This window comes from Chironomus tepperi, unplaced genomic scaffold, assembly GCF_022539635.2.
Source record: "Chironomus tepperi strain 1889 unplaced genomic scaffold, CSIRO-AGI_Ctep_v1 contig_85, whole genome shotgun sequence".
Taxonomy (NCBI): Eukaryota; Metazoa; Arthropoda; class Insecta; order Diptera; family Chironomidae; genus Chironomus; species Chironomus tepperi.
The window spans coordinates 2,132,856-2,157,081 of NW_027226207.1; the positions used below are offsets into that span (position 1 = coordinate 2,132,856).

General features: G+C 30.8%; 1 protein-coding gene across 1 annotated transcript in view; it reads left to right on the forward strand.

The window, feature by feature from the left end:
* Window positions 1–261: 261 nt before the first annotated feature.
* The window catches only part of LOC139086453 (mushroom body large-type Kenyon cell-specific protein 1-like), a 29,308-nt gene continuing 5,343 nt past the window's right edge, over window positions 262–24,226 (forward strand). The window contains exons 1-6 of the mRNA XM_070634914.1: window positions 262–355; window positions 20,442–20,552; window positions 20,903–21,037; window positions 21,457–21,732; window positions 21,816–22,046; window positions 22,103–22,307. Of these exons, the coding sequence (XP_070491015.1) occupies window positions 262–355; window positions 20,442–20,552; window positions 20,903–21,037; window positions 21,457–21,732; window positions 21,816–22,046; window positions 22,103–22,307 (1,052 nt within the window). The remainder of the gene's footprint in view (window positions 356–20,441; window positions 20,553–20,902; window positions 21,038–21,456; window positions 21,733–21,815; window positions 22,047–22,102; window positions 22,308–24,226) is intronic.

Genomic DNA, 24,226 nt, shown 5'->3' on the forward strand with positions numbered 1-24,226 from the left:
CTACATTATATACACAGAATAAGAAAGGAAGAAATTAAATAAACGAATAAACAGTGAATGTAATCAAATGTATTTATCATCATCAATGCCAATGTTTCTGCAATTACTTGTTGCATCGCACGATCCTGTTTACAGGAACTGTTTATGTGAATTTAAAAACGATTTGAATTTAATGAAATTGGACAATTTTAATCAAGTTGATGATAAATTTAATTTAAAGACAATTGAAAATTTTGATTTTATGCTTTTGGACATTAAAACATGGCGGATTGTTCTTATTTTCGTTGTGTACAAGAGCGACGATTTGTAAAGCGTGAACTTCAAAGGTGGTACAAGAATATGGTTTATATTGTCGGTGAGTAATGCCCTTCTATTTAATTATTATGAGAAATCGATATACATTTCCTGACTCTTTATGGTCATTAATGCAGCACTTTATAAATACTTTACTATTGATATTCATACTTGAACTGTAAAATTTGAAAATATTTGAAGCAAATTTCATTTAAGGATTTATTTAATTACTCTTAATTATATTTTAAGTCAATTAGTTCGTAAAATAGAAATTAATTGTTATTTTAGGAAGAGCATTAAATTTTACTTCCATATTAAATTGATCTTATTCTCAGAATTTAATATTGAACTTTAACGGATATCAATAGTTTGAAATTTAATTATTCTAATTATAAATTTGATGAAATTTTAACGAAAATACTACTAAAAGGGGGTTGAAACTAAGTAATTGATAAATTTGACAGTCATAAACTGGACATTAATTTGGCATTAACTAATTATAACATATTTTTATCCTTTCGGGTTGGTATATCCAGGTATAGCCTGGTATATTGAAAAAGCTGATATCGAGTCATGTTTAGGAAAATCTGTCAGTACTAAAGTAAGGTTGATGTGGTCAACTGATCGTAAATTTGTAGATATAAGCTCAAATTGATTCCTCTAGCATTAGTAATATTACACAGTCATGAAGTTACTCAGAGCGCAAATAGCTGATTTTAAAGTGAGCCATATCAGAAATATCCTTAAAAATGCCTAAAATTAATCCTTAAGATGCTAAGAACATCCTCAGTGATTTCAGTGAAATTTCCCTTAAAACTCAAATGTAGAGTTTGAAAAGCTACTTTGAAATTTATAGAAGAATCCACAAGTGTCTATATAAACTAAGAATCCTATAGAAAAACTGAAAAGCTAAAAACAGTGACTGTAAGAATTATTCAATTATCAATAAACGAGCAGTCCCCAAATTTATGACGGACATTGCAATATGGCATTTAAAATATTGTAAAAAATATCCATCAACCCCCTGCGAATCTTGATAATTTTTTCCAATTATTTTTCCATCGCCAAAACTTCACAAAAAAATAAAAGAATCCCTTCCTCCATCAATAATATTGCGCAATATTTGAGAACCTTCATCTCGACTTAACTATAAAGTGCATCCATTTGAAGCAGCAAAAAATAAAAAAAAATATAAAAAATTCTCCCCTTGTTCCTTATTTTTTTCCATCTCAACGCCAAAACCAATCTTCTCATGCCCTCATTTATCTCCCATACTAAAGCATCAGTGCACACAAAAAATAAAACTTTTTTTTCCTTCCACTCCACAATCCCTTCCTCCCCTGTCTCCTCCTAAAAGCTACTGCCACAGCTGCCTGTTGCTTCAAAACTATTTATTTCTTATGTTCTGCATCTCTTTCCCGTACTTTTTACAATTTTCATCTCACTCGGTATATAGCAAAACGAGATTTTTATTTTATATATTATTTTTCCATGTTGTTTGCGATGAAAAACCTGTTGCCGAAAAATGAGTTTATTCCTAGCATTGAATAAGCGAAAGTCCTATTTACAAATGAAATTCCGAATGATGTCTACAATCCTCATACTTCTATCTGTCTGGTTATTGTCTGCCGAATGAGGCCCACTGCCGAAAAAAACGATGTTTTTTTTTTGTTGTGCCTCATTCCTATCGACTTTCTCGTTCTCTCCATTCTCCTCTCTCTCTCTCCGTTCGTTCTGGCCTGATAAATTTAATTTTTATCGTTGACGCTTTCATATTTCGCATGGCATTTTCCAGACATGAAAATTATAGTCACCGAAAAAAAAAAGCAGTTAATTCGTTTCTTCCTTCGACTCTACATTTTTTTTTGTGTATGGAATATTTAAGAGAAAGAGAGAAAAAATTCATATATCGAATTGCAATATAGGAAACGACAACATAAACATTTTAATCGGGGTGATCGAACTTTATGTACTCTTTTTTTTTTCGATGGCAAAAAAAGTATTTTTTATATCGTATCCTGTGGTGATTCGACATGAAATTGAGCGAAATGAAAAAGAATTCGTAGAAAACTGCTTGAATTTTTAATTTGTTTTGTAAAATGGGTTCCTAATGGGAAAGTTAGAGGGTGGAGGGTATTATGCAATGTAATTGATTGAAGAATGGGAGGATAGAGTTGGCTTAGGGGTTGATGGATGGATCGATTGATTGCTATGGAAAGTGCAAGAAGGAGAAAAATTAGCATTAAGCTGGTGAAAAGTCATCTTCGGGTTAGATCTTTGGGCATGTTGGTATGATGATGTCCTTCGGAAAATTTTTGGAATTTTAAGCATCTTGTACGATTTAGGTTTGATCAGAGTTTGAAGCCAAATTGAATTTTGGATGGAGTCGAGTCAACTTGAGTCGATTTTTCATACATAATCCGAGTTGCCTTCGAGTCCCTGGATTGGTGTGGTTAGTTTTTCAGTTTGGGTCATTGTTCCGATTGGGTTCAAATCTCAAGAATAGTAATCTATCTTCATACTCTAGTAGCGTAGCTTCACATGCTTTTCATTCTCATTACTTGAAAATTCTGGTTTAAAATCTGCAGATCCTGTTGGAGTATGATGTTTGGGTCTATATTCAATTAGCATTTGATAGCCCAATGTTAGAATAATGCGACTTATAATAAGAACTGTGGGTTCGATTCCCTATCGAAATAAATTATCGAAGATGCAACTCTTTCCGTTAGAATCTCAACTTGTTGCTTAACAAGCAAAGGATGTATGCTGGACAACACAAAGCTTCATTTGATAAACATTAGGAAAAATTAGGAATTGAACCCCCCTGTAAGGATCTCTTTTGCCTACTTTTTGTATTTTCAGTACTTGCCCCTTTGTGGCTCCATTAAATCCTCTAACTTTTAATGAAATCCATGCTCGCAACTTAACATCCACGAACAAATCTCCAAGCCATCCATTCCAAAACCCATCCAACCTTACAAAAAAAAAATCTCAAATAAATTTTCTAACCTACAAAATTACTCTTCTTTTTTATCCATAATGACCACATTTTTCAACCATGACGTGCTCATAAAATTTTAATGTCTACAGCACAAGAAGAAGTGGAGAAAGAAAAAAAAAATTCTCCACTGGATACTTTGAAATTTAAATCCAAAAGCCAACAAAAAGAATAATATCCCAGGCCTTTTTAAATTCATTCCTCGATTTCTACCTTCTATATCAATTCATGTAGAAAATCTATAGTACAAATAGCACACAAAAAAAAGAAGCAACAACCAGAATACTTTTTTTTTTGTGTGTACATGCTTGCTTGGCGTACATAAAAGAATTATATCGAGAGTTTTAAATTTTGCGAGAAGTAAGAGATGAAAAAAAAAAAGTTTTGTGCTCTCTGTGTGTCTCACTCGTAGCCAAAAGAAGAAAAAAAAGGATAAAAGGATGCAAAAGCTGAATACATTTTTATTTTGTGATATTTTCCACCTTCATCTCATCCCCTTAATATCCTTAATGCTGGAAGAATAAAGAAAATAACAGTTGAGATATAAATATGAGCTGGGTGGACAGGACAGGGAAACTTATGAATTTTTTTTTAAACTCCTCTTCTTTCATCCTCTGTTGCTTCATTTTTTTTTTCTTCCTTTTTTTCTCGTTCCACTGCTACCGAATATTCAGCTTTTGCTCTGTGTGTTCTCGAATAAAAAATTTATTTTATTTATAGCACAATTTTTTAATGGATATGTGTAGTTTTTACGAGTGTCTTGTTGTCATTGGACTATTTTTTAATTGGTTTTAGTATTGATTAGTTTGGAAGAGTTTCCATGTGGGAGGTATCAGAAGTAATATTACATCCATGTGCGACTGGTTGCTTGGCAGCTCTATGTTCTTCTGCAGTTTAGTGGTTGTGGAGTAATCATGAAAGGTTTAGGCTGGTCTGGGCTTAAATTCGAAGGCAGAAGGTCATCTCGAGTATTTAATCGACTGTAGATCTGCTCCTTAACTAGATATTATGTCAAATTGTCCATTCGAGTATCCATTGTGGCTCAAGTAGCAATGTGACCGGATTGTTAAGATACCTAAATGGAAATTGTAGTTCCTTCTTGTTTAAAGTGTTTGTTGGAGTCCTTATTTGACTGATATAAGCTTCATTCAGCATATATTAGGACAGTATACCCCTAATTAACAAATATCTTGATTTGTGCCACAAATAACAGCAAGTATCAAATTCTGATCTTGATCATGACCATTAAGGATCAATGCCAAACCTATGACATTCACAACCCCCTACAAAAAGACTCCTTAAATCTATAAATTCTCAGCATTTTAAACTTATTCTTTTCTCATCCCGGTTCAATGTTCTCATTTATGTCCTTTGTTGGCGTTTTGTGAAGAGGAAAAATTCATTTTTTGTGCTTGCTCTGTCTCATTTTTTTACGGACAGTTGACAGTTGGGAATGATGGTGAATGAATTTTTTGCATACTTTTTCAATATCCAGAAAAATAAAAAAAAAAAATTGTACGTCTCATAAATGTCCATTAAATATGGAGTGCATATTTTTTGATAATCTATGGATAGATAGGAATCTCCTAGCAAATGCTATTCTTATCCTTTCTCTACATATATATACATATATATATTTTTTTTCCTCAAAACAACCAGTTGAATGTGAACTTCATGGTTACGACTATGTATTTATATAGAAAGAGAATGTTAAACTTCTATTACGGAGAAGCCACATCGTCATGCACACACATGGTATTTGAACAACAACAATTCTAATATATACATATATTCCACCCTATTATATACACTGGTTTCCCATTCCCCATCTCGTATTTCCTCAACATCTCCCAATATCTCCGGAATCTGCATACTGTTTGTTTGCAACAAGTTGGTGGCATTAAAATTGTGTGTTGCAATTTTATCCCATTTTTTTTTACTTCCCGTTTTTATGATTGTTATTTTGTTTTTAAACAGAACTTTTTCGAGAAACTTGTTTGTTGCTCAATATTTTAAGGATGTTGGGTGTCGGATTGTGTCTTGGTGTGTGGGTAAGGAGATGTGTTATTGAGGTTAGGGTCAGTTTTTGAAGTCAATTGATTTTTGGGGGTGCGTTGGGGGGTTTGAAGCTATTGGATGGTGTATATCCATCATGACAGAGGGTTCATGCCTTAATGTCATTTATGGACGTGAAAGTATGAACTTTTGGTTCCAAGAATTCAAAATGAACCAAAAAGTCCCAAAAATAATTTTTTAAGTATCAAAAACTTCCTCAATTATTCCAAATCATCCACAAACTATCCAAAAAATCATCCCAGCAACTAAAAATCTACTCCATCAATCACCTAAAAGCATCATAAAAGTCACAAGGCGGTTCAATGACTCAAAGAGTATTCCAGATGCCTCACAGGCTCAAAAAAGTAAAAAAACTTGACAAAACAGCCTATAGGCATGAAAGTTGATGCAAAAAGAAAAGCTCAATGAAAGCTCTTGACACGAAACTTTATTTTCATATTCCTCCATTGTCTTACCCTTGATAGCGTCGTTGAGCTGCAAAGAAATTTTTAAAAAATTATCGACGAAAAAAAAAGAATAAAAAAAAAAATCGCCAACATATATGTGCTTCTTTCGAGGAACTTAATACAATTAAAATAATATTTATTTGTACTCGAGAAATTCTCATCAAAGTGCATGCGCTCGTCTCTTTTCTCATTCTCTCATTGAACATTTTTTTTTATTATTATTTTTTTCTTCTTAAAAAAAATTCCATCGACACTAGACGACGACGACGTTTGAGTTCTTTTTTTTCGGATGCGGGGAATAATTTTTCTTCCTCTTCTTTCTCGCAATTGTAATTGTGCGATAGTTGTAAAGGAATAAAAAAAAAAGTCCAACAACAACACGAGAGCAGCACAAAAAAAAAAGTTTTCCGATCACAGACACAACTGCAGTTTTTTTTCCCTCATTTACATGTGTCTGTGTAAAGTCGTTCAAGTGCAAATGTAGTTGAGCATACAGCAACAAACAAAAAAAAAAAAAATAAGAAATACATTCGTATTGCACTTCGTGATCGTGTGTGCAATTTTTCTTGTTTTCTGTGGAAAGTGTGTTCTCAGTCGCGAAAAAACACTGCACCGGAATGCAAGAAATAGCAACGGAGAGGTCTACGATGCGGCGACCTCAAGTGTCATTAACAAAAAGTGTCTAAATCGTATGTTAATTTTTTTTTTTGTTGTTTGTGAAAATTTTTAACACCTCGATGTGCAATGAGGACTAGCTATTGACAGTTTATGATCATTACTAGATGTTTGATAAATGCATTAATGCATTTTTGTGAAAATAAAAATAAAATAATAAAATTTATATATTTTCTGTCACACACATGACTTGGTCGCGTAACAAATTTTTTGTTGAGGATACAGCGACATGAGCTGTTGTTTTGGATCAAATAGGAACAGATATATCCAGTGTTATTTTTTTTAAAAAGTGAATTTAATTTATTAATAGTGTTTTAATTTGTTTAGTTGATAATAAAATTTATTAATTCTACACATATGGGGATTATGTCAAACTCGACAGACGTTCGTTCCTAGTTACGATTCAATTTTTTTTTTTATTATTTTTCATATCGAAAAATGCTTGAATAATCACAATAAAAAAAAAACGTTTTACTTCCTTTCGCGGCAGTGTGAATCAATGAAAGTGTTTTTCAATGCAAAAAATAAATATTCTATACAATTAAGACTGAAAGACTGTACAAGAAAATCAATAGTTTGTCATATTTTTTCCTTTGTTTGGAAATTATTTTTAAGTGTTTTAAAAAATTTTTAATTTTTTTTTTTGGTTATGTCTAACTTGATTATCGCGAAATATTTGAAAGAACAAGACTTTATACTCAATTTTATCAGCAGAAATGTAATTCAATTCCAGTGTTTGTATTATGTATGCCAAAAAATAAGAAATGCCTTAATTATCGCAAATTTAAAATATCTCAAGGAATGAGTAAGAAGAAGAAAACAAATAAAAATTATTTTGTGATGCATATGTATTGTGATGCAGGAAGAAATTGAGAAAAAAATGGAATTACATTTTTATGTGCAATGAGACGAGGTTTTAAAGTGCAATAAAACATGGTGACAAGAAGAACATTTTTTTTGGAATTTTCTGGACAATTTCATGAATTTTTTCGAGTTTTTTAAACTTTAAGACTGAATTTCATATTGTGGTAGTCAATAAAATTGATGAAATATTTTGAAACAGAAGGAAATAATCAACAGACACCCAAAATATTATCACACAACTGATCAAATAATCATGAAAAGTTTTGGGCGCAACAAGATAACAATTTTTTTGTACATTTTCGTGTTTTGGGATGAGCACATGGCATTCAATGTGCTTTTTTTGGGAGAATTTAATTGAATATTATTGTGAAATTTCTTGAACTCGAATAATTTTGACATCCTTTTTAAAATATTTTAGTGAAGGTTTAATAACATCCTTTCAAGAATTGCAATTTAAATTATTTAAAATAAATGAAGATTGACATTAGTTTATTTTAGTAAATCTCTAAGAATATTATTGTTTTAAATCTTGAATTCAAAAGAATTTAGTTTTTCAAAACATTTCAAATTTTAAAAATTCAAATGTTCAATTTGAGAAATTCAAAAATTCAAAATTTAACTCAGATTCTCCAAATTTCATTCTTAGATTTGTAAATGATTTAATTCACAAAATATTGTAAATCCTTCTAATTTAAATTCGTTTTAAGAAAATTTAAAACAAAAAATCTAAAATTTTCAAAATCATTCAAATTCAAACTTTTAGTTCATGAACATTCGAAAATTAAATAAAATTCCAGATATGAAATTTAAGAAATTTCAAATTTTAAAAGAAATTCATATTTTAAAAACATTTAATGTTTTTCAAATTTCAAGAAATTTCAAAATATTCAGATTTCAAATTTAAACATCAAAAGCACAGAATAAATCAATCTAAAGATTCCTATAAATTTTAAATTTACTTTTTTCTATCTATCGAAAGAATGAGTAAAATCCATCATCATAATCCCAAAGATCTGTCACTGTCGTTACCCAATTTATAACTTACGCGAAAAAAAGAGTCCATTAAACTTTTCACAAGTCCAATCCACCCAAAATTTCGTAATAAGTTTTCACTTAAAATGACGTCAACTGTTTGATCTTCAGTCAGCTATTATGACAAATATTACAACAATTCCAGGTGGCAAACGACTCATCATAAAAATTGCGCTAAAAATGTCGTAAAAATTTAATTTTTCGTGACATTCAAATTCAAGGAGAAATCTTTTAAATGATTTAAGTTGAATTTTGTGTTAAGGAACTGCAATTCGGCAATTGATTTGAATTCAGGAATTGATTGATATTTTGATTAGGAATCTAAGAATTAAATTCTCAATTTTATTTAAGGATTTAAGAATTTTTAAAGTTTTGATGATGTTAGGAACAGTTGGACATAATCTTGACAGTTTCAATTTTAATCAGAAATCTCTTAAACTTCCTACATAGCAGAACCTTAAGAATTGCACAAAAACATCAGAATTCTAAGAAATCGCAACAAAAACTATGAAGAAAATTCCACAAAATCCACGACTTCCGCGATTCACGTGGACTCAAACCTCACCATATTGCAACTTTGTAACCTCAACAAGTCTCCAACAATAAACACAAATTGACTAAAAAAAAGTCCATCTCATTGTCGCACTCTCGAAATGAACAAAGAATGGCTGTCGAGTTGACTGTTTAATACCTCAATATCCAATATAATTGCAAAAAATATATATTAATTGTGTGACAGAGAAATGAATTTCTTTAGTTTATGACCGACCAGCTTAAGATTAATAACAGCGCTTGGCTGACTTGTCGATTCTCGATCAATCATACGAGTCTCTTTCTCTTAAATTCCGCGCGTTCATGTGTGATGCAGAAAATATATATAAATTTTTTTTTTCTAGTGCATTTCTTTCAACTTTTTTTTTCTGTCCGTAGATCAAATTTACATTAATCATCGTAGACAAGTAATAAAAAATAATCAACTTTACATAACACACGCGATCTTAGTTTCAATTTATATACCAAGGGAATACACATACACACACATAAAAAAAAAGTTCTTTTGAGTTTATGGCACATTAAAAAAGAATAAAATAACATAAATGAAGAAACAATTGTGATATTAAAATTTAAAAAAAAAAGAAATTGAAGTTTTGTTGAATTTTTAATTTTTGGAATTTAACCAAAAAAAAAATAATAATGGATGAAAAATCAAGTTTTGTGATGTGAAATAATAAATTAAACAGTAAGCCAAAAAAAAGAGAGTATTTTTTTTAATAAATGGATAAATAAATTGAAGAGTTGTTGAAAGATTAACACAAGAAGAGAAGTTTTTTGTTTAAAGAAAAAGTTAACGAACAGAAAAAACTCAAGGACCACGGTTCATGGATACAAGAGACGAACGTACGTATGTTATCATCAGCATTTACTTACATTTCTACTTTACGCAAACACGTATTTCTCTCACTCGCTCCTTCTTAAGTGATCACTCGACCCTTTCGATGTGAATTCTTTTTTTATTTCAATTTCGTTTGTTGGATGTCTCAAAAAGGGCTGCAAAAGATTGGCTTATTTTGCACTCAAGAGTCCTTCTTCATTTCCTTTATATAAATATTTTATATTTAAATTTATTAATCGAACTTTACTAAGTGTAAATAATTTTTAATGTCTTTACCTCGCACAACAATGCAATTAGTCTTCTTGTTGGCAGTGCTTGAGGGAAATGATGTTTCTTACTCTCGAGTTGTTAATGATTTGTAGGAACTTGTAGATGGAAAATTATGAAGTTCTTCAATTATATGTGATGATCTTGATTGCTTAATATTGTATGATTGGACGTGAAGTTTTTTGAATTGAAAACGGGAGTTGTGTTGTGGGCTTGATAAGTGTATTACAGGAATTGCTGTGTATGTAATAGATTTATGGGGGAATTCCTAATATATAATCTACTCAAATATACTAGTTGAGTATGCTTGTGAGCGCTGTTCTAAGCTTATTCTGCTCTTGAAGGTACGCTCTGTGCCTAGTAGAGGATGGGACTCTGGTTCTATATATTGCGGCATTAAATTATTTCCTTTAGAGCTTTAATCTCCCTCTAGAGTCTCTTTTGATAGAAAGTATTGTCAATTTGACTTTTTGAGCTAATTCTAAAGCTTCAGCCTTTGACAATCTTTAAGATACAGCCGAAAAATGTAGGAAGTTCAAGCCTGTGGTCCTTACTCGAACCTCAATTGATCAATCTCTTACACATCCTTTCAACTCCAACCTCCTTCTTTCCATTTAATCAACACAATCAACAGCTCCGTCACTCAATGTTTTTCTGGCAAGAACAGGATGAAAAATTAAAATTTGTCTTATTTATAATGAACATCTGTTCCCCCAGAATTCAGCTCGTAATTACTTTTTTTTTATTAAATAAATAAGATATGGAAATAAATCAAATATATACATAACCAGACATGACATTTTGATATGATATCTGTTCTGTTGCTACGACAGGTTTGAGTTACATTGCTCTTAAATAAGATTGAGTTGAGAATGTTGTTCGAAATTTATGGATTTTTAAGTTTCTTGGAATTGATATGAAATTTAGACAGCTTTATTGAGTTCTTAGTCAGGAAAGACACACGGTGCTGAAAATGTGGCTTTAGGTTGGCGAGACTGACATTGAGTCAGATTCATTTAAATCCTGAGCCACAATTTTCGGAATGTTTCAAGCATTGTGCTTTCTTTGAATGCTCTACAATCAAAAGCAACCGCAGCAACTACACAAACCTCATAAATCTGAGCATTAACCCCGAAAAATAATTTATCTATCAGACAAAATTCTCAGAATTCCGTCAAAATGTTATCAACAAACTCAATGAATCAGAAAAGCAGCAACAATACAAATTTTTGTGTCATAATTAAATTTGAGAAGATCATCAGATAAACTCAATACACAGAAACTCGATCTTTTGTATCCGATTCCATTTTTATACTCAAATATTTTGATAATGACTCACTCGAAATATTGAGTTACTTGATGCAAATTTCATGAAAAAGTTCATGGTTGTATGACATTTTTTTAAATCCAAGTTCAATGCTTGACATTATACGTGAAGTAATCAATTGCTTGCAATTCAGCCAATTTCACTTCCCAATTGTAAGCATTAACGATGAGAAAATGTAAATGCTTTAATTATATTCTAAATCATTTAATTACTTTGGGATTGGTGAAATAATTCCAAGACATTAGACATGCTTATTAATAATTCATTGACCGGTCTGATAGTAAATTGGCTGTAAACGACAGCAATAAAATTGGACACAGCAGCAATATTGTAGTTAAAATTGATTTTGGCTGTAAAAAATAGACACGAACAGTACGAAAATAAATGACACAGAATTGAATTTGATGTATTTTTGTGGATTTAGGGTTGTTTGCAAATGACGTCAATTAGGAGCTGGATATTACATTATTTTTAGGAAGTTGAGTGTATTCAGGTTATTTGTTTGGCTATGTAAGCATTATGACGTCATTTGGATGCATTCTTAATGCTGGACATCATCCCAGCACACCCCTAAAGCTCACTAAGTGTTGATAGCTGCAAACTTGATTTTTAGTCACTAATAACCTCCAAAAATCCGCCAAATTAATCCGATTATAAAAGCCCTTTGTACAGATCCAGCCAAAACATTCATAAAAATTGACATTTTTTTGTTCATCAATTTGAAACCCATCCAATTGAGCGACATACACAAAAAAAATGTCAAAAAATAAGACTTCATCATATAAATATTTAAACCACAACAAAAAATAACTCAGCGATTGTAAATTTTTTTTTGCAAAAAAAAAGAAGAATTGGCACAATTAAGAGCGATGAGAGAGCATCAGGGCATCGACATTGGAATAACCAAATATATATATGAGAACACATGCAGTCGTACTCATTATACTGTTATAATGCAATAATGTATGGAATAAGATGTGCTGAAAAAACCGAATGAAAGCGATAAAGAATGAATGCCAAAAAAAGAGACTGCCGAAACTGCATGTACAAGCAAAATAAAGCGGCACAGACATAATATTATCAGTTGATTCATTCTTTCAGTTTCGTCATGGCGAAACTTTGCCGTTTGTTGTTGTTGTCATATCCGAAATATTCGGCTGTTTCACTTTCTCATATCTCTTTTTTTATATTATTTCTGCTCTGTTGTTGTTTGGCTTCGACGTACAATTTTGCGATAGGTCAGGTTTGTTTTAATACATTATACATATAATTCTTTTTATTTTGTGTTTGGCCCGAAAATATAAATGGAAATTGCTCTCTGACTCTCAATTTTATTTTTTTGTTGCTTGTTCTTGTTTCGGTTCGTAGTCATCGTGTGTGCTGTAATGAAATTTGCACATTTGCATGCTGCACTTTTTCAACTCATCCATAAGTTTAATGATTGTAGATATGATTTAATTAAGAATTTTCAAATTGGAATTAGAACTTGATGATGAGTTTGTGGTTAGATGAGGGATTGGGACGCATTTCTGTTGGTATTGTCTGAACTGGATGAGTGTGGAAAATTGATTTTATGCTGTGAATTTCACAGAAAAATTCTAACGGATTTTTGAAATTTGAATTCTTCTATCTTAAATTTTGAACCTAAATTCAAATTTTCCGTTAAAAAGTTGTAAACTTTCGAATATTTTCTGGATTTTTGAAGTAATTTTCCACGAAATAAAGACAATCCCAAATTCCTTGAACCTGTCAAATTGAAAATATTTAAAAGAAAAGACAATCATTCATCCAAGCCAAAGTATAAATCCATAACCGCACTCATTTACCAAGAAATAATGTGCTAATAAAACTTTCACGTAGGATAATAGCACGTGTTATCAAATAGAAGAATGCAAAACTGGAAACGATAGTAAAAAAAATTTCAACAAAAATTAAGTCACATCTTAAATTAATATGATGAATAAATTGTGCTTTACTATTATCATCTGACACCATACCATAGTAAGTCCTCATTTTCTTTGTCTATATTTGAACAGCAACAACTGCATTTTCATATAAATAAATTTTAAACTTTTGTGAACTCAACTTATGTCGGAGTTTATTATTTGCCAAAAAATATAAGAGAAGTACTTTATTTTTTGCTGTACATTCGCCTCATACTGATATTGATGGTCTTATTCTTATTATTATTATTTAGTTTTATTTAAGTCGTATGTATTTTTTGCGAAACATGTGCATTTTTTGTATCGCTTGTGGGTTTTATGCCTCTCTATCCCGAAAAAAAAAAAATAAAAACACAGAAAAAGAATTGAAAAAAGCGAATGAACTTTTTGGAACGACAGAGAGTGTGTTTCATATATGAAATTGCGTTTACTCATGAATTATGTGCCCTTTGTACGCTTATGCACATTTGGTTGAAGAGGAATAATAAAAAAAAATGCTGCTTAGCATATTTTTTTTGTTGTGGATTTTCTTTTGTTTGATCACATTGATTGGTGTGGGTGGGCGGGTATTGTTATGAATTATTGTCGGATTAAAGCGAATCTTGGGACTTGCTGGATGCTAGGCATTGCCAAAAGAAATAAGCTTCTAGATAAGCCAAAAAGTCTGTACTAGAAACCTAAGTTCAATCAAAGTTCGAAAATTCATTTTCGAAAACTTTCGAAAATCGAAAAGGAAGTTCGAAAATTTTTGAAAGCTCGAATTTCAAGCTTTTTCTACTGAATTTCTTATTTTTGAGATTCCGACTCTATATTAGCTTAGTGAAAGTTGAGTAAATTTCTCAAATTGCGCCTTCAACCTCCAAACAGCCCCAATCCAACTTCTCTACTCATTTATTATTATATGCCTGCTTTCAATACATATTTTTGTGTGTGCAATAAATGCACATTTTAGTTCCTTTTTTCATGCCTTTATTGACTTAATTTATGAGCAGTACAATTGATTTTTTTTTCTTCCTTCGCATTACACACATGCACAAAAAAAGAAAAATTGGGGGTGAAAAATGCATTTCACATATAAAAAAAAAATCATTGAGTTATTACAAAAGAAAAAAAGTACGTGCACATTTGTTTGTTAAAGTATTGCATATTTTTTTAACTAGAAATCCACTTCAAGGCCTTTGTCTACAAATAAGTGATGAAAAATAGAAAAAATTGCAGTTTTTTTCTTATCAAAAATCGTTTATTAAATTTATTTTGTCGCTCTTATCATGTAAAATGCAATAAATGTATGTAAATACTTGCGAAATGTACTCAAATAAAACTAGGACTGATGGCATGAACTAAAGTCAGTGATGGAAAGTTGATTAGAGGGGGGTTGAGGATGCATTGGGGGTCTTATTTTAACATAACTGAAGAAGATATTAAGGATTTTAGAGAGGTTCCCTAATTATCGACTTTAAAGACATTCAACCATCTTTGTAAAGACTATTTATCAAATCTGTAGCTGACCTGGATGACAAAATCAGTTATTTAGTCAAAAAAAGTCAGTACGATATAAAGACATGAATTTTTTAATGACTCTGATGGGACTCGAACCCTTGACTTCATGATTACTCTTCCAAAGCCACAGTTCTAACAATCGTAGCTATCAATTCTTCTTCTTCTTCTCATTTTGCAATGGAAATTTCCCAATTTAAAATTTTTCCTACAAAAAACTATTCGTAATAATTCGTCAAATTCATTCACTACGACCACAACAATGAGTCATCAATTTATGAACTTATTTTTGATTTGTCAATCGTCTGTTATAGATAAGATTTTTATTCCAGTCAAGCGAATATTTCCTGACAGACCGAATATGCCCGAAAAAAAAAAATATGAAAAAATAAAAGTTGTGGCAAGAAAAAAAAATTCATTTTTATGAAAAATTATCTACATGAACATGTCTGTATGACATTTTTTTTCTCCTTTTTTTTTTACACACATTATATGAAATCTGGTATGGAAGTAATGTAATTGTAGTGGTAAAAAGATACATTTCTTGCTACTTTAAACGACATACGAAATTTTTTTTATTATATATTAAACCTTAAAAAATGGCAAAAAAATGCAATTTTATTGATTAGTGGAGCATTCGCCCACTTACACACACACCATTCCTTACGTCCCATCTCACCCCTCAACATTCAGCTTTTTTTTTCTTACCAACCACCTTTTGCCAATTACTTTTTTTCTACTCGTGAAAAAAATACGAAAAAAAATTCCACCGAATGAGAGACGGAGAGAGAATGAGCAAAAGGTTGAATCGAGGTAGGGAAGAGGGAATTGGGGTTAGTATTTTTTTTGTACATAAAATATAATTTTCTGTGTGCATTTCCTTGCTAAGTCCGATCCCTGTCTTTCGTCGTCAGTCATTTCTCATACCACTCACTGTACAGTTTTTTTTCTCAATATTTTTTTATGCACTTTTTTTCGTCGACGAAGGATTTTTTTCGTGTATTATCTATTTTTTTTTTTTCTATATACATTACTGCTGTATGGTTGTACAACTGTGTGTGTATTAGTGAGCCTGAATTTTTTTTTTATATTATCATCATCGAAGGATGAAAAAAACCTTCAAGCTCTGCCACATACACTCTAGATTCTTTTTTTTTTCATCTCAATCTCCATAGTGTATTATACATTTTTTTTTGTTTAATTTATAGTGTACATCTCTATGTATATCCTTGTATACAATTTCGAGGAAAAAAAAGCTCCTCTTCTTTGGCTTTTTTTTTCATCTCAGCACAGCTTCTCGGTTTCATCTGTATGTGGCTCATTCTTTTATTTTACGAAATAAAAATGTTTATTTTGTTTTTTTTTTTTCTCCTTTTCTCCTCTGGTGTTCTCCTTTATTCTCTGCCTGTGATTTTTTTATATGCACATTCTTCTTTGGACGATGACTATGATGGCAAAAAAAAAAATCAGTAACAGTCGCAGGAGCTGTAGTTAAGCTTTGAGATGAAAGTCGAGGAGAATTATGACAGTGATGTAGCGTGCAAAAAATTTCCTGATTAAATTTCACGTTCTTAGCAACAAGCTCTTTTATATATTTGTTATTAGGTGTGGGAAAAAAAGTTTATGAGTGTGTAGGGATGTCAACTAGAAAGGTTGCATTTGCCAAGCATTTGCTGAGATGAAAATTCTGTGTGAAGCAACAAGTTAGCTTTGGGTTTTTTTGTTGTTGTGGATGTGTATTGAGGGTATTTGTTGTTGATGCGACATTTGGTAGTGCTGGTATGCAATTCATTGACCATAGCACTATAGTTGACTTGATTTATTTGAATCTATGGGAAGCAACTCTCGAGAATTGAACTAAGGATGATTGTTGTGTTAACGAACAATGGCATAAGAGTCCTAAAGTCTTAGGAGCTGCAATCATGTTCCTATGTAGAGCGTAGGCTACAACAAATAGCTTCCACTGGTTGTTTTCTCATCTGGAATGCACAAGTTGCCTTCAATCCCTTGAAGTTTACTTAATCAAAGCTTCTCGTTCATCATCAAATCAAGGATTCGAACCTCCATCTCATATCTATAAACCACGAACTTAACACACTGTAATTTATCAATCTAAATGCAGCAACTAATAAAGCTATTGAAAACCCAAAGAATCAGCTCTGACAACCCTAAATCTCACGCCGTACATTTAATAATTGCATTTTGTAAAGCTTTTTCCTTGTCATCACTTCTTCTTTCATTTGCATCATTTTTTTTATTCCCCTATAAAATTATTTTCGCTATGTGTAATCATATCTATCCACCATCACCCGTCTACTGCCAGTAAACCCCTTTCACCCATCTCATTCCCTCCTTCTCTTGCTGGCACTTAATACACTCGATTTCAAGAGAAGATGAATTTTTTTTGCTATATTCAGTAACGAAAAAAAAATATATATAATATAAAAATCCTTGACGAAATGAACGAGAAGAATGAGGAAAATGAAGGAAAAGAAGAAAATAATTTCATCGCTGCCACCATCAGCCAAAGTTCATCGGAGTCAAAGCTGCTGCTGCATGCTTCAGTTTGGTTTTTTTTAATAAAAAATTGAAAATTTGATTGGAAAACTATTACTTCAATACACCCCAATCATGCCCACCCGTCCACAAACCATCTCATTCTACCCACATCCATTTTCTTTCTATTAACAATTGCCTTCAAGAATCGAGTAGCAAGAAGAAGTAAAAAAATATTTTTTCAAGGAAAATCGATCGATTGCATTTTGGGGTTACAAAAAATTCTTTTTATAAATATAATATTTGAAATGGAAGCATTTCGTATACGAAAAGAAGGACATGAAACCGATGTCGTTGCACTTTTTTTTCTATGGAAAATGTAATCTATAATGTCTCATTCCTCATACATGAAAAACGAAAAAAAAGGGTGGCAAAAAAATTTATTTCATATTTTTTGGATGGGCAAAAACAGAACTGAAATGTAAAAAGTTCAATGAAAGTTATTGACTTCGTGCATGTCATTGATAATAAAAATGTGTGTGGTAATGACTCTCGCTTTGATCTTTACTTCTCTTTTTTTTTCGTAATTTAAACTGAAATGTAATTTTATGGTGATTCATTTGTGATGATCTGGTTGCAAATTGTTTTAGTAATTGATGTAATTTTCTTCCGCAATATGAAACAATACTTCGTACAGTCACTATCTCTTCTTCTAATTTTTCATATATAGTAATGATAATAAACGGTGAAGTATATAGAAATATGGAGCAAAAATACAAAAAAAAAAGTTCATATTAAAAATGGATAGAGGAGGAGCAAACACATGTTCAGCTGAATAAATATCCTGTGCATTCTTTCCGAAACAATAAATATCAGTTAATGCACAATAAATTTACATGAAAATGATGTTTTGCCCTTCTTACCTTAACCATGTGTTTGTATTTAATTTATTGTAAAATCATTTGGAAATTTAGGGCTTTAGGCTTTAATTCAAGCGGGCTAAGTTGATTTTTAATAAATTTAATATATTGGAAATTTGTCAAAATGTCATTCAAGTGGAAAAAGAGTAGATTTAAAAAGTTTAGAAAGTTTAAGATACAAACTTCAAAAGTCAAGAGTTCAAATCTCAAATTTTAAATTCTTAATTGGGTTTAATGTAATGAAATGTTTTTTTTTTTTTGAAATTTTTTGTATTTAATATTTGCAAAAACTCAATTAAACCTCACTCAGTAACCCCTAATATACTCAAAAACAACTTTTTGTCTCTCCCATAACACATGCATTTCCACATTAAGGAGAGTAACTTATCAACCCATATTCCATACATTATGGTTAGTTTAATAAAAATTAAAGAAATGAAATAAAGCGTTATTATGGATAATTTCCTAAACTCTATTATGGCCTCACAAAGTTCCTTTTATTACATTACAAAAAGGGGTGGCATGAAGGTTGGGGGGAAGAGGGTTTAAAAGGAAGTTTTGATGGCTTTCTGTTTGAGGTTGCAAAATCACTTTGTCAGATGTTTGTGTGGGGTTGGATGGTAGAAATTTGATTAAATATTAATGCGTTTTACAACTTTCACATGTGCAATTTATGTATACATTTGTATGTATGTGAATATAGTTGTGCATTATGTTGAAATGTAAATGCTCTCTGACGCCGGCAATACGCACGATTTGAATAAACCGCTTTACTTAAAAACCACATACATAGCACATATACTCAATTATTGATCCAATAATAAATTGAGGTTCTATCGTCAAAATATTTTTTCCTACTCTTATGCCTCACAATCGTTCATGTTTGTGGCTAAATTTTAAGGTTTTCTTGATAAAAGAAGAAATGTGAGAATGTTTGTGCTGCAAATGTTATAGGAAAAAGTCATGAGAATTTTTCTAAAATTAGATTCATAAATTTTGAATTGCTGTAAGCTAGACTAGACATGCAATGTATTCCTAAGAACTCACTCATCATTTTCTATGCTTTTGATGATTTCATGAAAATTTTAAGTCATAGAATGATAGCTTTTTGAAATTTTGTGTCATAATTTGAGGCTCTTATCAAACTTTTTTGAGAACCACATACTAATGGATCGACTTATTTAGTGTCATGGATGTGATGACTTGACTCATAAGAAAACGGTTACAATTCTGCTCTAGATACATCCTTGAGCTTGATGACTGGTAGGGATTAGTAACTTTTGAAATGTGTCAAGTTTACAATGTGCTTTACTCATTGTATCCTCAATCTTAGTCATTTGGGAGATTTTAATGTCAGCTTTTGGAAATGAGACAATTCTGTAAATTTTTCAGAAAACAAATGAATCAATTCAAAGACGAAATCAAAATATAACTCACTTAAATCCTTTACTATCTAAATTTCAAAATTGACTACTTAAAGATCAAAGCAATTATGTTAATTTTAGTCTAGGATAATCAGTAAATTAAATTAAATACATCCTTTGAAAAATTCAATTTGTTTGATCAAAATATAAACAAAAGGGGAGTGAAACTAAATTCGTTAAATTTAACGAATAAAATTTGAATCTCAAAAGTCCGTTAATTTGAAAATCTTTAATTACACAAATTCTTGTGTCTTAGTTTAATATATGGCAGGCAGCTTTCAATATACCTGTATACGACAGGCAGCTTTAAAATAAAAACTTATCGAATACTAATATAATTTTCCAGTTCACATTAAAGCCATTCACAAAAAAATGATTATAATTCAGTGCAAAACTGTAATTAAATAAATGATCACTTAACATAGTCCCTCCCACTCCCTTCCTTTTCAATAGTAATTATAAATATATGTGATGCATTAATTGACCTTAAAAAAGGAATTTAAATCAATTGATACAGTTACATCCATATCCTTATGGTGAATAATATGTATATATATGAATTCATAAGTGAGTGCACATCCATATTATCCATCAAATTAACAACAAACATTAAATTATAATTTGTCCTTTGATATTCTAATCATGTCAATGTTTTTTTTCTTCTCCACATTTATTCATCAATAAACCAACTGCAATTATAATTGCATTAATTATAAAATCCGCAAATTGTGACGATGGATTATGTTCGTGTGTGTTTATTGGGGGGAAACATCAATTACAATACAACAGGATTAGAAAGAGTAGCTGAGGAATTGATGGGACGAAGAAAATGGAAGCAGTATCAAGAATCTTTAGCACAATCACATGCAGATTTACTTACGAAACAATCGCCTTCAATTGGTAAGCCTTAATGATTTGAGTGTTACATTTAATGCACGTTGTAAATGGAAAGAGAACTGGAAATTGTTAATAGCTTCAAAGCATTTCCTCTTTTCAATCTCTTATTCACACAATCACACTGCTTGATGATGATGATGATCCGAACGTGTAGATTTAAAGATCTATTTTGACGTGCGCAAAATCTTATAATAATTTTTTTTAATGCGTTCTTATTTCTACTCTTTTTTCCCATTTTTATTCTTCTTCATCATTCTTATAAAAATATTTTTATGATGAAAAAAAAAATTGCATTATGTACTTATTATATTCGCATGATGTGTAATATAATAAAAAAAATTAAAATTGTATAGAACAACAAGAAACCAGTAATAAGCATCAGCAGCAGCAAAATAGTGAAAATAATAAAACTGGAATTAAAACGGAAACACTAGATATAAAGGAAGAGAATAAATTGATGACTACAGAAGACGTTAGCGAAAAATTAGGTACGGTGGTAACCCGTTACTTTTAATGTCAATAAATATCGTCAATTCATAGAAATCTTTTTTTTTTTTCCTTTAACTTAATCTCATCATCTCTATTAATTTTATTTCATTCAACCTCTTATGCATGTCTTTATTGAGCGCAAATTTGATGTGAATAGTTAGCCTGATCGGTCGTTATAGCTGTGAATTGACCCCCAACTGTCCGATTGTCTATTAAAATGACTTTTAAATTCTAAAAAACCGTTAAAACTTTTGAATCTAATTCAAACGTCTAAATTTGAATTTAAAATGACCGTTAATTCTCATTGCATAACTTCCATCAAAGATGCGCTTAATCCATCCTCATCCCATTTCTCACGATCTTAAGTACACATGAATGCATGAATTTTCATTATACTTATTTTTTGTTGCATCTGCAGATAATAAAACAGAAATAAAAGCGGAAGATAAAGAGAATCTGAAGAAAGAAGAAGAAATTGAATCAAAGGAACAAATTCAAATAAAAAGTGAATCATTGTTGACTGGAGTAGGAGATTTAAAATCAGGCAAATTACGACCTGATCCAGTCGATTGGAAGCCACAAGATAAGTGTTACTTTTGTGTCGACGGTAAACTATTAAAAGTGAACGAAATAGGCGAATTAGTCGTTGAGACAGGTCCGGTGCAACCGGAAGCTGAGCTCGACAAGCATGTAAGTGCAAACTTTAATCATGTCAAGGAAATGAGATTTCTTTATAATGAATTATGCCATCTAATTTACAGATTATTGAATCGGAAGATTCGAGCTCTAGTTCTGATACAATTCAGAAAAATAACAATTATTCGTCACATCAACAACCACAATATACATCGCCTATAGTACAGAAAAATTTGGAAGCACTGCTAAAGACAATTGGCTTGAATCCAAATATGACTTCTTTGGAATCAGTTGCTGCACAACTTGCAGCCTTTCAACGACTACAGACACCAGATATCAATCAGTTAGGCCAATTGAATCCATTTTATCAAAGTAAGTTGATTCTATCCTCAAAAAAATCTTAACCTCAAAAATTGTTATTTCCACAGACCTCTTTTATCAATTTCCACAAGTATCACCAACAACAACACCTGATCGTCAGTCAAGTCCATCAGTCAAGACGCCGACAAGCGTCGAGATTCCATCACCATCTCCGACTCATCATTCGGGTGATGTGCCACTAGACCTTAGTGCAAAGCCAAGTGGCTCATCAACAACACCAACGACCCCAATTGACTCAAGAAACATATTCAGGTGAGTTGTAAATTTCAATTATAATTTTTTGAGGACTTAATTCAATTATTTTTGAGCGATAAAAAAATATTGGATCAATATACACAAAAAAAAATTGGAACCGAATGAAAATTTCATCAAGAGCATTTAATTACAATTTAACTCAATTTAAATTTTTTTTTCCTCTGTTGTGCTGTGCTGATACATCAGAATTTATTTCATATACGATCTTTCTCTCTTTTATATTCATGCCAAATTATCTTTCTCAGTTACCATATTTCAATTTAAATTTTTTGGAAAATTTGCAGCTGCTTTTAATATTAAAAAATTACTCCGTGGCCTAAAAAAAAGTCTCACAGATCAAATAAAGTTCTTCTAGAAGAAATTGAAATAAAAAAACTACTAAGAAGAAATTCTTTCTTTACAACTTGTGAATGACATGCCAAAAATAAAAAAAAAATTCAAATTAATTATGCATAAGCCTTATGTCGCTGTATATGTGTGACTGTGTCTCTAATGCACAAAACAAAACAAAAAAAACCCTTTTCATGTACAAAAATAATAAAAACTGCAGTCAAATAATTTGAGAGTACGCACTTACACAGAACGACGTGTAATTACATTTTTGTCATAAATATTGTGCACACATATATGGCATGTTGCATTGGAAAGTTTATTAACCTTTCGCATATCAACTCTGCAATTTTTTTTAATTTTTTTTTCGTGTAATGAGAACTGAAGAGTTATACTGCCACATATAAAAATTCTGCTTTTTACATACAATTTTTTTTTTGAATGCAAAATAAGAAGAAAAAATGGGCTTTCATGCATAATGATATATGTGTGCATTAATAGAGGTTCTAACGGGATGGTTTGTGAGGGTTCTTTTTGGATGGTTTATCATGGAAATATAAAATTTTTTGTCAATTTTCGAAACAATGTTTCGTGTTTAAATAGAATGTAACATGTTCAGAAATTGACAACAAACAATTAAGCTTTAAAAAATCAACTGAATCATGATAAAGCCCTAAATGGAAGTTTCTAAAGTTTTAATTTTAAATTGAACTTAAAGTTCAAATTATGAATTTCTAATTTGAATTCTTAATTTTTTTATTCAAATTTTGAACTTAAAATCTTAATTTTTGAACTTTTGCTTTCAAAATTGAACTAAATTTTGAACTTAGATTTTCGAATTTTGAACTTGAGCTTTCCAATTTTGAATACGAGTTTTGAAATTTTAAACTTTCTTTGAATTGATTTTAAATTGAAGTTATAATCTTTGAAATCAATTAAGAGCTCTATAACTTCTTTCCCAGAACCCCTAAAATAACCATCAAACACTCATCTCATTCCTCATTTATCTACAGAACTAAATGTATATTATCATTCTTTACAACTACGACAATGTAGGAGACATGGGATCAACATTCATTCAGTTCATTGTTTCAATGAAAATTTCGATAAACAATATTCCTCAAAAAAAATAATGTATATGTGTATCTGTTTGTGCATTATGGAGTTTATGCATATGCTCACTTACTTCTAGGAATGCAAATTAATTCCAAACTAAACACAACTTCTTCATTCATTCGGTCTATCTCTGTGCATCATTCTTTTCTATATTGCATATACTACATATACATAATATTGCCTACTCAAATAGAACTATAAAATGTAAATAATGAGAGTAAAAAGTGTAAGTGATCCAATGGCAAATCCCACACACAAATTTTCTTTATTATACTTCAAATATACATATTCAAAGATGATGATGATGAGATAAATAGTCGGCAATTACTTCATTTCTCTTAATCTCTATTATTCTGACGATGAATGACAAATATTTTCAAAAAAAGTATATTCACTCTTCGGTGCTGCAACTTAGACTAAATATTTCTTTTTTGAAACATAATAAGAAAATCATGAGATAAATAATAATT